This window comes from Varanus komodoensis, unplaced genomic scaffold (assembly GCF_004798865.1).
Source record: "Varanus komodoensis strain SLA01 unplaced genomic scaffold, ASM479886v1 scaffold45, whole genome shotgun sequence".
In the NCBI taxonomy this organism is placed as follows: Eukaryota; Metazoa; Chordata; class Lepidosauria; order Squamata; family Varanidae; genus Varanus; species Varanus komodoensis.
Window position 1 is genome coordinate 3,711,727 of NW_025336011.1, and position 16,576 is coordinate 3,728,302.

The 16,576-nt window shown below is 45.1% G+C and overlaps 1 protein-coding gene across 11 annotated transcripts in view; it reads right to left on the reverse strand.

Moving 5' to 3' along the window:
• LOC123030648 (speckle type BTB/POZ protein) overlaps window positions 1-16,576 on the reverse strand; it is a 122,122-nt gene that overhangs the window by 55,501 nt on the left and 50,045 nt on the right. For 6 of the 11 annotated variants that reach the window (XM_044444744.1, XM_044444748.1, XM_044444745.1 and 3 more), the window contains exons 9-10: window positions 14,795-14,937; window positions 13,551-13,828 (exon numbers count right to left, since the gene is read on the reverse strand). In XM_044444744.1, the coding sequence (XP_044300679.1) occupies window positions 13,684-13,828; window positions 14,795-14,937 (288 nt within the window). In that variant the 3' untranslated portion in view covers window positions 13,551-13,683. Of the gene's footprint in view, window positions 1-13,550; window positions 13,829-14,794; window positions 14,938-16,576 lie in introns of those variants that run through there. The other 5 variants (XR_006416135.1, XR_006416133.1, XR_006416134.1 and 2 more) reach the window with 1 other exon arrangement.

The following is a 16,576-nucleotide window of genomic DNA, read 5'->3' on the forward strand; positions in this document are numbered from 1 at the left end:
ATGCCTGTAGGCGCTTCCAAGTTTTGGACGTGGCCTGTTTCTCAGTATGAATTGCTGGGGAACACAACAGAAGTGTCTATTTGGCCTCATGACCTGGTTAGCTTTCCAGAGCCATCTGAGGTTAGGTCCAAAATCTGATAACCTTAGACAAAAGGAAGGTGCCTTTGCCTGGTTTTTGGGGATCCTTCTCCCCCTCTACCACTCACCCATCAGCAGCCTCCCCAACACTCTGTGTAGCATTTTCAGGGGGCTGAAGGCAACACCACGTGGAGGAGTGGGTGGGAAAACCCACTTTGGCAAGTTCAGCGATATATACACACAGCTAACTCTGGATGCGACCAAGGATGGAGCCATGATGCTGGGTGAGACAGACCTTTGGTCTAACCCAGCAAGGCTCTCCCTTTAGGTTGTTCTCATTCATTTGCATGCACACACAGTGTAAACTCTTCGCCAGTAAAATGCCCCCCCCCCCGCAATATTCACTTAAATTGAGCTGATGCAGTTCTGTAGGAGAGAACTTGAGTATGAGACTCTGTAGGAGAGTAACTCATGTGTGTGGTATGCTGCAAAATGAAAAAGGCACCCTTCCTCTCGGAGAACATGCTATCTAGATTAAAGGGTAAAGGGAGCAAGATCCAATGAGTGTACACATGTGTACTGGGGAAGGTAGCATCCGGAGGTAGCTGGCAAAGAGGAGGTGGCAGTGGCAATGCCAAAACTGTGAAGTCCTGAGGAAAGAAGGAAGCTCTCTGAGCAAAGGCTGCAGAGTGGCAGAAGGCACAGATGCGACTGTGAGGAGGAGGGCCTTAAGTGGACAAGGCTGAGCAGATCTCTGAAGTAAAAAGCAGTGTACAAGGGAAGGGATGTATTAGAAATTTGTTTTAACTTCATTTTTATCAGGATTTACTCAGTCTCACCTTGGGGGCCAAGCATGGACTCAGAGGTATTCTGTGGTCGGTCTGTACATTTCTGAGCTTACAATGTGATTCACCTCCCAAGAGCTCCATTCAACAGTATGTGTCCCTTTGTAAAACATGCATGAACACTGTGCGCTTTTGAGAAATGCTCACCAATAGGCTTTAATCAATGGGAAAAGAATTTGTTCTGTCAAAGATGTGCACAACTGATGTGAACATTTGGAAAAATACACACAAAAATACATTTTGCTAGGCAAACGGAAAAACATTCATAACCTAATAAAGACTCAAGTCAGAACAAGCTTTGAGATGGAATTTGGAAAAATTTGGCGACCTCAAGTTTTGCTGATTTGGACATTTCTAGTGAGAAGAAACGGGACCTTATCAGGAGCAGAGAAGAGACAGCTTTTCACTCAAGATGCTTGAAGGTGATTCAGCCCCTTTTCTACTTTGTTACTTCCTATTCCATTTGGAAGTTTCTGGTAAAGACCAGGGACAGGGTAGAAAGAAAACTAGGAGACAGGGAATGGGGTTTTCTAGAACAGGTTAATCATAAAGAAAATACTCAATACTTTTTAATCAGATCAAATGCTTGTCTGGGTTTTATGACTGTACTGTGACAGCTCCTGTCCCAAAATTCAGATTTACTTCCACAACAAAAAGGTTTCTTTGATCACATGAAATGGAAGAACACCAGTATATCACTGAGGAACCAAATGCTGTGCTTGTGGAGGAAAGAAAAGTGTTAACCACACAAGCACTTCTCTTAGCCATATTGCAATGTACAGCCATTAAATGGTTCTTGCCCAGTGCAAGAACAAAAGCAGTCTAATATATGTCCAACGCATCAGTGTGTTTGTGTAGCATCTCCAGCCTTGATGGGCCAGAGTACCTGATGCAACATTCATACCTGACGGCGTGGCCTCTCATGTATGGAAGCTTATTCTGCAATGCATTTGTTAGCCTTTAAAGTGCACAGGATGCCAATGTTTTTGCTGTGGCAGTCTAACACAGATACCTCTCTGACAAGTCACACAATTTAAACAATCTGGTTTATTTGTTCAAAGCATTTGAACCCTGCTCTTCAGGGTTCCAGCAAGGCTTCCATATAAAATAACAATGGAGCAGTTGTTAAAAAAAAAAAAAGCAGTCACTAGAACCCGGATTTCCCTTCTATTCATTTTCTTCTTGAATTGTCAATACTCAAGTATTCAAGTATGAACACCCACACATTCTGAAGTGTTTGTGTCTGTCTTCACAACTTGCATCCACAACCCAAAAATGTGCTGGATTTTAGCTTCTTACTCATTTTTAAAATTTGAGAACCCAAAACATGTGTTCTGCATTCTTTTGAGAAACCAAATTCCAGAGAGAAACCTGTAAGATTGAAGTTATGACCCCATCTCCACGTGACAGGATGGCTTGTGGAAAGCCAGACTCCCTGAAAAAGAGAATGCTGCTTAGAGTCAAGGCCTGTCTGGCCTGCATAAAGCACAGTTTCAGATGGCTTTTAAAACAGATAGTGACTGAATTATTGTTTAGACACATATACCCTCCCCTGCTCGTGCAATTCAGCTCTCCCAACTGTTCATCTGGCTTGCTCCTCTGCACAGTAGCATGATGCATGCTGCAGACAGAAAGCTGCAGTTTGAATTCGGAAGGAGGCAGGGAGAGACATTAGTGGGAGGTTTATGAACAGAGTGCGGCAGCTCTAAACCTACCGTCGCCAGATGGCTTCAGCTGTATCAATTACTGTTTATTAAAAAAAGAGAGAAACCCACAAACAAAAATTGATAAATGAAGTGTTAGCTTGCCGAGATGAGAAGCAACACCCAACACATTGCTGCCTTTCAAGGTCTTCCACATCGACAATTTCTAACACAGTAACAGCTTTGAAGTGGCCTTGATCCAGCCCTAGACATGGGCAACTAGGCACAGCACAAGACCTGGCCATTCTGGAGAGGGGGCACCACTCCATGAGCTGAGGATGTTTCTTCAGGGTGTGCTGCTAACCAGGCTTGCTCAGTGGGGCTCCAGGAAAAAAGATGGGGATGGGAATAAGCCTGAAGATGCCCACCTATTCTTACGGGATCTTATAGATCCCCCTTCCCCTTGCGGGATCTATGCAAATAACCTTTCTACAGTTCTACAGGCATGATTCAAAGTGCTCAGTTTGAACCCAAGAAGAGCATAGCCCAACTTTTCCCAAACTATCGCTCGCCTGATATTTTGGGAACTCAGTTGCCACCAGTTTCAGCCAGCACAGCCAAAGGGCAGGAATGCCAGGCGCTGGACTCCCAAATACCTGGAAGGCACCAGGTTAAAGCAGGAGGCTGGCTCAGACTTTAATCATGTTGAACGCTTCTGTTTACCTCATATTTCACTCCAGTCTCTAAGGTTTGCAAACAGCATTTTCCAAACAGGGCTTTCTGAAAGCTGAGGGCCCAGAGAAATGTTCAAAGAACCTGTTTTTAAGCCTGGAACTTAACTTCCTCCAGAGAACTACTTTAAAAAACCCCCAAACACACACATACACTTAGAAATGCTTCTTCTGGAAGCAAGACAAGACATTTTGCGGTTAGAAATAAGCCTAGGACCCTTTCAGCGGCTGATTTAGAAAATAATATGGGTATATGAACCACACAGTGCTAAAACACTAACCACTTTAAGAGCAAAGCGGGCCAAAAATGCAGTCTTATAAAAAAAAGACATATATTAGGCTCTCTGCCAAGGGTGGGAAATCTCCAATCCATGAAGTCTTCCCTCTGCCACTTGCACAGCCATTAAGCACTTGCAAAACTGTTCCTGGCTGAATTTCTGTGCAAGGTGGCATTCTGGAAGAAAAAACAGCTAACCCTCTTTTCACTGTGCACAGTGATCCCTCCTTCAAACAAATCACCCCTGTGCAGCAGTTAGGTTTTTGTTTTAAAGACTATTATCACCAAGGAAGCTCTTCAAAAGTCTAATTGGGGGAGAGGGGATTTCCTGGAGGAGATAATGTGGGAGTGAGCACAGATGCATTTAAGAAAAAGATGGAAGCAGTTCCCACTTTTCCCAGAGGTCCTGCCCACCTCTGGCATGAAACTCCCTGTTAGTTTCTGGAACGGGAACATGGTCCTCCAGGTGAAAAAATAAATTCCTTCCCCTCCTCTAACCAGCTATAATGAACTGAAATGAGTACTTGGCACTTCCCTTCCCACTGAATTTATTAGGATTACTTCCACCCATATAAATCTACCTGAGACCATTCTTAGAAGCCCTTGCCCAGGTGTCCCCACCAAGAGAAATGTGGCTATTGAGAAGAAAGGGGTCCTTCTTAATTGTGAAGACTTAAAAATCCTGTAATTTTTAAAAAGAGGTTTAAGTGAACCAAAGTGCTGCAACTTAGGCTCTATTTACACAAGCTGAAAATTTCTTTTGTTTTATTCTCTGCTATTATATTGCTTTATTCTCTCTGTTTGACACTGTATTTGGATTTTATGGACCTAGATTATTTTTACTTTTTTATATTCTCTGTGAGCCACCAAAAAAAAGTTTGGTTGTGGGTGGCTGCCACAGAAATACTGCTAATAAATACATAGCCAAGTCTGGTGCACGTAACTCTCTCCAATTATATTTTCTCATTTGCATCATGGAAATGATTGCAGAAGGCAGCAAGCAATGTCTGACGGCCCAGAATCTGAATTTTAAAAATGGTGGGGGCACAAATATCAGATATCTACACATTTTGAAAAACAGGCTCTCAGAGCTGATGATCCTCACATGTCAGAAACGCATCTAAAGCAGCGCTGGAGCTGCATCCCTGCAGGCGGGCTCCACTCCACCACTGCTCATGTGGCTGTGGCAAGGATAAAACCATGCCAGGAACATTCTGTTCACTGAACGGCAGCACAGCCATGCATAGCACGTTACCCCATCACAGGAATACCAAAAGCTTGTTATCAGTGGTAAGAAAAAATCTGCCCATGTGCAAATTTCAACCAGCTCTACGTGCATGAAAGTCAGATTCAAACCTGAATGTAAACAGTCTCACATTTTGTGAAAACGCACAAGATGATGGGGTTGGTGGGGGAAAGCATGTTTCTGCAAAGTGTGAAGAGCTTGTTTTTGACAGGAGGACCAACTTTTAAATTCTCTCTCCTGTGGTTCCTAAATAGGTGTAGATCCAAGCAAGTCTAATGCCCAGGGTGGTAGTTCTGGAACTCAGTGCATGCTCAGGTTCCCCTCTAATGATGAGGGTTGGTGCAAGCTGCAGTCCAACATCTGGATGACTCTCTCCCTCTCTCACGCACACACCCACACACACACTCATTCCTACTTAACAAGGGACAAATAAATTGCTCACTTGTCCACCCCTGCCTGCCTAAAATGGTGCCTTTAAAAAAATAAGGTGTTGAAGTTGCTAAAGGGTGAATGCGAGCCATGTGAGGAACTGGCTACCTGCAAACCGGACAGAACTAGTCTGGGAACTCCACCCTTCCCCTTAGGGGTCATTCTTGCTGAAGAGCAAGAAGAGGTACCTTCCAGATGGAAGGACTGTGTCACACTAGAAACGCACATCCTACAGCATGCATAGAAGACGGACAGTCCATCACAGAAGTAGCTGTTCTTCCCTGCACACACATCTGTGTACTGGGTGCGTGACTCTGAAGCTGCCCCCATGCTGACATTCCAAGCTGTGATGACCAATATGTTCATTCCTTTTTACTCTTCCCTCACTGTGGCAATCTTTAGAAACAAAGCCGGCTGGCTAAGCCTGAACACAGCCAAGCCACTTGCTTGAGGGAATCTCCGGAAGCTGCCAAGAACACCTTTTCTGGGCCTTTTCTTCCCTTGGAGGAAAGGAAAGGTCACACGCTGAAGTCCCCGAACAGATTACCTTTTCTGCCTGTGCGCCTTTGGCTCCCCTGGGAAGGAAATTGCCAAAACCAGCCTCGCTTTCCAGTCAAGCGCCTCCCTGTAGAGAAGGCAGGGCTGGTGATGTCAAGGTCCGTTTAACTTCTTGCAAGTGTGTCTGCATCCTCCAAGCAGAAGCTGAGACAAGAGACTCCCTGAGCAGTTATAGCTGCTCCTGCAAATCCAATGGGGATGAAATCTTTGTCAAGTAACAGCAAACCTTTTGGTAAACAACAGAGCTACTTCCTTGGAATAATTAAGCCAACCTTCTTGCTCATACCTAGAGACACAGATGCGATACTAGCAAACCTTTCTGTTATTAAAAACCAGACACTCAAAATACTGCTTAAATCAGAAAAATCGGACTTATGTCTTGCATAATGACAACAGTCTAACAACGGATGGAAAATGCCCAGTGGGTTAAGAAAAATGTCTGGTTGCGTACCTGTAGCTGTCCTTGAGTGGTCATCTGTGCACTTACTTATGGGCTCTGCACCTGTGTGGAGTCTGTTGTTGGGAAGATTAGCTAGCTAGACTAGACGCATTTCAGCAGAAGCCCCTCCACTCCTGCCCCTCAGCATATCTGGGATGGGTTGCTATCCACTTCCTCAGTTCCACTGAGACTGACATTGTGGCCTCAGAACCGGCTTACATGTGTCAAGATCTGGTCTGCTCCGGTGGACAGAACCACCACCACCACATTCACAAGATTGGTCCCAGGCCCAGCTGGAGTTCTCACACTCTACTGAGGAGTGCCAGCTGGGAGTCCTGGGGGAAGAGCTATGTAAGCCCAAGCTTTTCTGTCCAGAACTGGCCTCAGCAACACCTGTTTGCTATAGTGCCTGCTCCTGGTTCCTACTGTCTCCTGGTTGTCATGTTGCCTCAGCAGCACAGGTTCTGCTGTTGCCTGCTGTGCACGCATCCTGCCTGACCTTTTCTGCCCCTGCTCCTGGTTCCTGCTGAGTATCCTGCCTTGTCATGTTGCCTCTGCAACACAAGTTTGCCTGTTTGCTGTTCTGCCTGTACCTTGCCTGACTGTTCCCGCTCCTGGTTCCTGTCTTTCCATTTTGCCTTACTATTGTGCCTGCCTCTTGCCTGGCCTATATCCTGCGTTGTCGTGTTGCCTTAGTAACACAGGGCTTCCTGTGAGCTGTTGTTCAGCAACTGCATCTGGCCCCATCTTTGTTGCATCTGGCCCCATCTTTGTTGCATCTGGTTCTTGTTGTCTCTTGTATCTTGCTGTGGCACGCATGCTACCGTGCCATGTCTCCTGCCCTGTTATTTTGTTCAAGGCACCTGCACCTTTGTTTGTCCTCCTGGTTCTTGACCTTTAGCTTGTTCCTGACCATGGCCTTTTTCTTCTGATTCCTGACCTTGACCTGTACCATGACTATGATTTGGACTTTCCATTCAACTCTGCTTTTGGACTCTATCTTTCCTGATGTTCTGTTGCCCCAGTCCTGGTGCCTCTGTTCCCCTCTGTCTCTGGCTGCCCACATCACAGCCCCGAACCCAGACAAGAAGTCTGCTCTCAGACTGCCCATTCTGGCCACATGGAGAGCCATGAATGTGACACCTGTGTCAATGCACCAGTCCCATATCTGTGAGTCATGCCAGGGACATGAACCATGCCATCAAGGACCCTGGAGTCACAGTCAACATGGTGGTATGCAGTACTGATCTGCTGATGGGACTAAAAGAGTTGTGCCAACTCTCCATATTATGGATGAGTAAATTTGGCACTCCACTGCATCTGGCTGGTGTTCCTCCTTGTCCATGGTGCCGAGTGCTCCCTCTGGGAACACCCTGTGCCAGCTCCACAATTGAGTTTGCTCTGGAACGCTGAAGCAGGAACAGGATAGGGTTAGGCACTTGCTGTGTCTGTGCCCTCCCATCTGCCTTGATGGAGTTAAGGACTGTTGGAAGAAAGAGGACATTGTGAGAGCATCCTCCAACCAGATGGCATTAAGGACTGGATTCACAACCTTCTCAATCTATTGTTGGGTCTTGAGAACAGGCGAGGTAGCCATCCAGAGGATTTGCTCTGAAAAGTGTCCCTTATCCTTAAAAGGGGCTCTCAGTTCCTGCAATGTGATGATCATGTTCAGGGAGGTGGTGACCAGGTCATCGAACTGGACTGAATCCAAGCCTGAGAAGCTGCCCTCCAAGACCAAGGAGGAAGAGTCAACTCAGAGTTGACATGGCAGGCATGGTGGTCACCAAGATCAAGCTGCTGGTGCCCTGCTACATCCCTCTCCATGATATCCTGGGCAGTTGTTGTGTCTATGTCTCAGGGTGGCTGGTAAGTCCCAGTTCCAGTCCCTGTCAGGTCCACTCTCCTCCCGACCTGCCTGGCATCATTGTGGAGTCAGACAATAAGCACTTTTGTCTCGGTCAGAAAGGGACAACCAAGAGCAATCACAAAGGCAGTGCTGGTGAGAAGACCTCAAGATGTCAAGGAGGTAAGAAAGTGGCAGAATGGCAAGATGAAGTCATTGCTGCTCTTGGTTGCAGTAAAGCCAGTAATTACCATTGTCGAGAGATCTCGGATGGAAGTCAAGCCAGTGTGCAAGTGGCGAATCATGGCTCTCATCTTCCAAGAACAGCACAGCCAAGAATGGGTCTGCTGTTGGTGTGGGCTTGGCCGGGTATTTTGCCAATTCCACCATCTTCTTAGTCCTGTGGGTCTCAGCCAAGTGCTCTGGTGTAGAAGGGGTAGGTGGCATGGCTAGAGGAGCCCCTGCAGCCACAGGTGGCTGGTGTCGCAATTTCAAAGCCCAGGATCTGGCTGAATTGGCTGCCTGTTTAGTGAAGGCCTGGCAATATAGAGAGGCCTCCATGAGGTGCCCCTCACCCAGGCAACAAGAAGGGCATCCACTGGAGGCAGCTTGCTCCCTCAATGAGCACACTTCCAAAATGGTGCCTTGAGTGCCAGCACGGAGGAGGAGAATAGAGAAGACAGTGTTGAGAACAAGAGAAATGATGGGGGGTGTGAAGGGTTAGGTTAGGGAAGAAAAGGGGGTAAATGCTGTAGAAATCAGAGTTTTAGAGAAAGCAAAAACACATGTAGAGAATGAGTCAGGGAAAGTATGAGCTACTAATAGAGGAGAGTCCCAAGGTACCCACAGTGACCACTGAAAAGAAACTGAGGAAGTGGGTGGGAACCCCTTCCAGATATATTGAGAGGCAGGAAGGGAGGGACTCCCATCAAAACAAGTTTAGTTAGGAAATCTTCCCTACAAGAGGCCCAATGCAGGTGCACAGCTCATATGTGTGATGCACGGACTCCATGAAGAAGCAATGATGCTAAGTTTTTGGAAGATTTAACAATGGCTGAGATGGGATAAAGTTTCACTACGTCCTAGAAGAAGCAAGATGTGAAGTAGTGGCAACCTCATTTGTCCCCAGTAGCTGGAAGTCACACTGCCTTTTACCTCTTACCAATATACATTTTGATATTGTAAGCTGCAATTCAGAGGTGACTAGGAAACTTGATACACACAAATAGTCATTGAAAAACTGACCTGCCATGAATTGCTGTAATCTAATAGTTCCTGCCTTTTGCTCCTGAGATAATGTTGGACTACAGTTCCCATCAGCCCCAATCAACATGGCCAATAATCAAGGTTGATTAGAGTTATAGTAGAACCATATTTGGGACCCAGGTTCAGAACCACTGGCTAAACCTCCCTTAAAATTCAAGCGAGCGAAAGGTTACTTGTATAGAAACCACTGAGGACCCAAAGGTTTTCATTGGCTATTGTATCTTGGATTCAAAAGCTATCAGCTAGTTCACATAAGTAAATTAACCATGGTTAACAAACTGTGGGTAGTTTAGGAATGCAAGTGTGCTGACTCTTGCTCACTTGCCAACTTCTACCTTTTTCTGGATTGCAAAACAATGGGCTAAATCCTGGGTTGTTGACATGATATGCAAACTCAGGGCCAGGTTCACATATTACAACAACCAAGCAATCTAGGCTGTTTTGCAATTTGTAGAGAGAGTGGGGAGAAGCAAAAGCCAACACAGTCATGCTTACAAACAACCCTTGGTGTATTAACCATGGGCTATTTGTTCATGCAAACTGGGCTACTCCTACATAATTAGGACACTTAACATGTGGGCTATATAACCAAGAAGCTGGTGTAACATACAAACCATGGTGCCTTGGCTGCAGACTTCCTGGTATGTCAATCATATGTTGTCAGGACTACCTTGGACACTTTTTTTTTAAATTCAGAGGAACCTTAAATCCCAAACCTGGATTAACATTGCACCTGTTCTTTCCCACACATCAGCTCCTCTGCTGAGACAGGCTGAACACAACACAGTGATAATACTTAGCATTTAGACATTTCTAAGCATTCCACATACATTATTTCAGAAATCTTTGTAAACAAGTCTGTGGAATTGGTCAATATTATCCCCAAATTGCACATGGCAGTTTGGATGGGGCAGAGACAGAAAAAGTTAGAAGAGAGAATGAAGGGGAGGAGCTTCCCATTTTCCATGGCCAGCTGGCTAGCATGGAAACACAAACTAAGAGAAAAAAGATGCCACATGCTACTGAATAATTGAACAGGGAAATGGCACAGGTCTGGCCAACTAAGACACCAGTTCCTGCTTCATAAACAAGCAAACATCCCCAGAGTTTGTTCCTGAGCTGCAGAAAGAAAGTCACAAATGCCTTCTTCATAACAGTATTAAAAACAGGGAATAGAACACCTTACACAGTGAAATAAATTGGTCCTTCCATTCTGCTCTCGCAGAATTGCAATGCAGTCCCTCAATGCAAGACAGGCATGACCACTGGAAGAGTTTATTAGATTTGACAGCAGGCACACACCACATAGCCTGAACACCAAGGGAACAAATTCAAACCAGAGTAACATTTCCCCAACTTCCCACTTCCGCCCAGCTCCACTTATGGGGGAATCCTCCATTGTTAGCCCCACAGTACAGTTCTTGTACAGTTTTCAGTTGCCAGAACCTCCTGCTAGAAAGGGGTCTAAATTTCAAGGCTAAGGAAGGCCTTGTTCTGACATGCTAGAGTCGCTGCCAGTCAGGGCTAGCAGGACTACCAACTGGTATGGCTTCCTATTAAGGCAGCTTAAAGTCAAAGCGGTTTTATCGATATAAGAAAGCTAGTTTATCTGGATTTGGAGGCTAAGTGAAAAGATTGAACTTAACACACCCTGTTTCAATTCTCTACCCTGCCACCCAGTTTTATAAAGGAAGCCAGGGATTTCAAATTGCTTTTAGCTTAGCACCATGCAAGGATAGAAAGTGGTACCTATTGTGAGATTTCAAGAGGGTGAGAAAGCCAAAAAAGAATAAGAGAATATGACCCTCTCTCTGGAAGGGAGTGGCACTAGAACGGAAGTCAAACAGGTCCGCTGAGAAACTAGAGAGGTATCAATATCCTCCAAAGAATGCCAAGGTTTGCAGAAGGAAAAAAAGTCTCCAATGCACAGAATAGCCCAATGGGGACCAAACATGCTCAGCAGTTACAGAGTACTGACTATCAGACAAGGGCAGGGGAAGGGTGCAGACAGGCAGAGGAATAGAATGCCCTGCTTGGAGAAAATGGACAGAATCCTGAAGAGGAATGCTCCTATTAACAGAAAAAAATCTATTGCAACCTTTTGCTGCAAGTCCCATTTGTTGTTCTTCCCGACTACAACAGCATCAGGCGTAGAACTCCGATTTGAGGATCTGTCCAGCCTATGCATTTGCACCCTACTTTCCTCGTTGCCAAACCTATGGACCTCCTATTGATCTGCAGAGCAAATTGAGAACATGCAGTAGCATTCTAGTTCAAGTTGCAATACTAGTGTGGGATTTGCCATGCCACATTTGCCTTCTCTTTTGAGAACTGCTCCTACACCTCGGAGTTAGAACAGGCTTAGGCAAAGTTGTGCCACTAATGCACCCCCAGACCCCTTTCTCAGCATCCAGATATCCTACGCCTCTCACAATTGTTCAAACTTTTTTTTCTTACTGGCAAGCTGAGATTGCAGTGAAATAGGCTTGTACTGGAGTTGAAAACTGTGGGTTCCAAGGAATTGTTTCAGGTGTTGGAACTCGCACACCACCTCTGCCTTGTATTCAAGTTTTGTGGGGAAATTATTTGTCCTTTTTTCCTCTCTCTATGGCACCTATTTTGTGATAGTACTTGGGACAGTTCCCCCCATTTTCAAATGTATCCATTATCAAAAAGAGGTTGCCTACTTCTGAGCTAAAGTGAAAATGGGCTAAGATAGATATTCCATCTTAGCTTTTATATTTTATGCAAGGTGAGACAAGAGAGATCTTTCCCCTCTCCCTCTTGGTCCTATTCCTTTATGCAAGAGGGAGAAGTCAAGCAGAAACCTACCCCTCCCCTGAAAAACTCCAGGAAAGCCAGCTCTTAAAACTGGTTCTTGCTGAAATATTAAGTGGCAGCTATGGTGGCTGGACTACAATTACTGGGCTGTAAAAACAAAGTAAGTTAGCATTAATACAGCAGACACATAAACCAATTCTGCTGTACTGAACTGAAGGAAAGGTATTTTTGAAGGAAGGAAGGAAGGAAGGAAGGAAGGAAGGAAGGAAGGAAGGAAGGACAGAAGACCATGAAGACACGACAGAACAACACACAGTACAAAAGCGTAATTATATTTCAAAAAAAAGAAAAGAGAAGAGAAGAGAAGCTTTACCAGCTATTCTGGAACTTCTTTCCTGTAAAAGAAAACTGGCTTAGAATGGAACAGGACCAGACTGTCTACAAACCAGCAGAATGGGTACAAACACTCAATAAGAATCGCTTTAGCAACTCAGGACAAGAAACCTTTGACACAGTGTTCATGAACAATAAAATTTCTTTTTTAAAAAACAAAAAGGGTCAGAGGGTGTGAAGGGATCACAGGAGTTAATAGGAAACAAAATTAAAGCAGGAAAAAGAGGTACCAGAAAAACAAAATTCCCACGATATCTAAACAAGTAACCATTGTTCCTGGGCAGCCATTTCCAAGTCATGAATATCATCAACAGTTCCTGAAAGTTTATAATGGCTGCCCCCATCTTATACACATCTTCTGGAGCATCTCCTCAAGAAGCCTTCTCTTTATTTTTAAGAAGTTGCTGCTTCGTGAGAGGGTTTTGCTTTTTCTTTGTCCACAGTTAATAAACAAGTGCTACCAAGAGAGACCAATCACCTCATCCTAGCTGGATGGCAAATGCAGGGTTTTCAGGATGGTTGGAAGGTCTCTCCCTCTCAAAGGTCTCTCACTATAAAATCCATCGATGCTCTGATAAGCAGGCTTCATTTTAACATGGCCGTTTCCTCCATCCCCCTGTTTAGGGCCTATCTTGTTTCAGAAGCAAAACAGAGAGTCTTCTTTGCTCTTAGCATACCCGACTTCTTCTTCTGTGCTGTCAGACGCAGGTGCTATTTGTTGTCTCTCCTTCTTTCCTTTTTACTTTTTTGCCTTAAATTCCATTTAGTATTGTTGGGATCTGTTGTCTTGGGCCAGCACCTGGCCAACCCCCTTAAGTTCTTGACTCAGCCAAGTCAAAGGGAAACACACAGACAATGCAGCCACAGGGATATAGTAGTTGAACAGTCCCCTTTACCCAAAATCCACCCCACCCACATTTGCCCCCAAGTTTACTCGGTGCTGTTTTTTGTGTTGCTTTGTTTTAAAAGTCTGCATGTCCCAAAGCAGTCTTTTCCCCCACCCCCCCACCCCCCAACAACAGAGTAAAAAGCTCCACAGGTTGCATCATCTACCTGGTGGTCAAAGTTGGGAGAAGCAACTTCTTCCGTCGCTACTTCCATTAAAAAAAATACACACACACACACACAAGGTTGTGTGATGGGGTCCAGCCTTAGGACTGCTTCAGCCGCTTGCGTGGGGGTCCCAGAAACGGGCACTGTGCAGAAGCCAACGAACGATATGCCTCAGCCACCAAATGAGGGTGAGATAAAACCATCGATTTCCAGCCTGAAGTCTCCATGACATCAGAAGCATGGCTGAAAACAGTCACCAAGAACCCAAAATTACTAGTTTGAAAAGATGCATGAGAAAGCAACACTGAACAGTTCAATACAGCAAAGGAAGGAAGTGGCTTGGGGATTCTCCACTACTTCTATGTCTTTTAAAAATACCTCACAATTTGCCTAAAAGTGTACAGCTTTTTTGTAGAGACTCTTAAACAGTGCAGTGTAAACACTTGGGGTGGGGAACTTGTGGCCCGCCAGATGGTTTCATGACCCCTCACTATTGGCTATGGTGGCTAGAGCTTATGGGAGCTGAAGGTCACAAGTTGGCCTGGTAAGTGAAGGCTGTTTCAAAGCTTATCTTTCCCACTTGCCCTCATGTGTCCTTTTGAGATGCAAAGGCTGTTTCTATCCCCTCCTTTGCCCTTGTCTTTAGAACTCCAGCTGTTATAAAAGAAGCCTCAAAATCAATCTAGACAGGGGACACTTTGCAGTGGCTGTTTACTGCTAGTGTCGTACTTCAGGTTGACATGCCTCAGCTCCTGCAGGATTTGCTTTTGAGATTCCCAGCTTACTTCCCATGGGTTACCTGAGAGAGAATGAATATGAATGCAACTACTATGGTCTTTCTTGGCAAAAATAGGTGCTTCTCTCCATATTCCTTCTTAAGGATTATGCAATAGTCAGGCACTATGTCTTTTCAGCACAAAGACATAACACAAGAGCAGCTGCAGTTTACAGGGGAAAGCTACTGATGTTCTGAAAAGGAAGGTCCATGTAGGCCCAAAACAGGGAGAGAGGGATCTTGTTTGGTGGAGCAGTAATATTCATACACACACACACACCACATCTCACACACACTGTCTATTCCCCCTTATCATAGGAACCCACTGATTCTGACACAACCTAGAATCAGTGAAATGCAGTGGAGGTTTGCACCCAGACTTCTACTTGCCAGATTTTCCTAAACATTGGGACAAAAAAGGAAAACCTACTTACTAGTTTATGAAGTCAACTGCCTGAGTTTTTAGCTGATCTGCACTGTGTAGATCAGCCAAGATCAGGATCTCTGCTGCATTTTCTACAGACAGGTTGCTGCACAGAGCATCTTCACACATCACCTTCAAGCGTTCCAGGGCGTACTGCAAGAATATATAAAAGGATGGTGAATGACGTTGCCCAAAAATTGGAAAATTAAAAGAGGCTACACTGTTAAGGAAGAGTCTCCCACATCCACGTGTGTGTTTATAGTACAGGACATAAAATAGTTTCTGTAGTTATGGTTCTGCCCCATTTTTTAAAAATCTTACAGCATCTCTGTTCTGGTAAGAGTCTTTGTTTGTTGGAACATACATTCCAAGTTCTTCCTAATATTTCCCTGACAATAAAAGTAGCATTACATCAAGACAATACATGGAAAACATTGTAGGTTGAATCCAGACTTAAGTCATGCTCAGAGTAGTCCAACTAAAAATCTGTGAGACTTAATTTAGTCATCACCAAGATTGATTAAGTCACACTGATTTCCGTGAGTCTCTTTCTAAACATCACTTAGAGCACAATCCAATATATCAGGCTGGAAGATGCTGGGAGCTGCAGGACATATTTTTTGGTCTAAATGTACACAGGATTGCACCTTAAGTTTGGATCCAACCAATTCTCCCCAGTCCTACAGTAGAAATACTTTGACTCACTATACAGAATCATTTGGTGATGTGGGGAGAAAAAGGACATATATTTATTTATTTAATTTATTTATTTGGAACACTTATATGCCGCCCCATTCGCAAAAGCCTCGGGGTGGCTTCCAATACAAATAAATAACTATACAGATACATTAAAAATCTGGAAACATCCTGGCATAAATATAAAAACAATAAATAAACAATTAAAATAACATTTAAATAAAAAGGTCTTGGCCTGGCGCCAAAAAACAAATAACGATGGCATCAGGCAGACCTCTCTGGGGAGTGCATTCCATAAGTGGGGCGCCACCGCAGAGAAGGTCCTCCTCTGGGTACTCACCCTCATAATATCTTTCACAGAGGGTTCCCGCAGAAGGGCCTCTGCCGCTGATCTCAAGGGGCGGGAGGGTATATATGGGCGCAAGCGTTCCTTTAGATAACCAGGTCCTAAGCGGTTCAGGGCTTTATAGGTGATAACCAGCACCTTGAATTGGGCCCGGACTTCAATGGGGAGCCAGTGAAGCTGACAGAGGACTGGGGTTATATGTGAACAACGCCCAGTCCCCATCAGCAGCCTGGCAGCTCTATTTTGCAGCAACTGAAGTATCCAGATGGTCTTCAAGGGCAGCCCCGCGTAGAGCGCGTTACAGAAGTCTAATCAGGAAGTTACCAATGCATGTGTCACTGTCACAAGGCAATTGTTCTCCTGGTAGGGACACAGCTGATGGATCAGCCAAAGCTGAAAGAAAGCGCTGCTCGCCACCGCTGTCACCTGAGCTTCTAATGACAGCTCTGGGTTGAGGAGCACTCCCAAGCTGCGAACCCTGTCCCTAAGAGGGAGTGCAACCCCATTCAGGACAAGGTCCAGGTCCCCCATCCCGAAGCCCGACCCTCCTACCAACAGGACCTCCATCTTGTCTGGATTGAGCTTCAGTTCATTGGCTCTCATCCAGCCCATTACCTCAGCCAGGCACCGGTTCAGCACAGCCACTGCCTCACCTGGATTGGTTGAAAACGAGAGGTAGAGCTGGGTATCATCAACGTACTGATGATTCCGCAGCCCACACCTCCTAATGACCTCTCCCAGCAGTTTCAT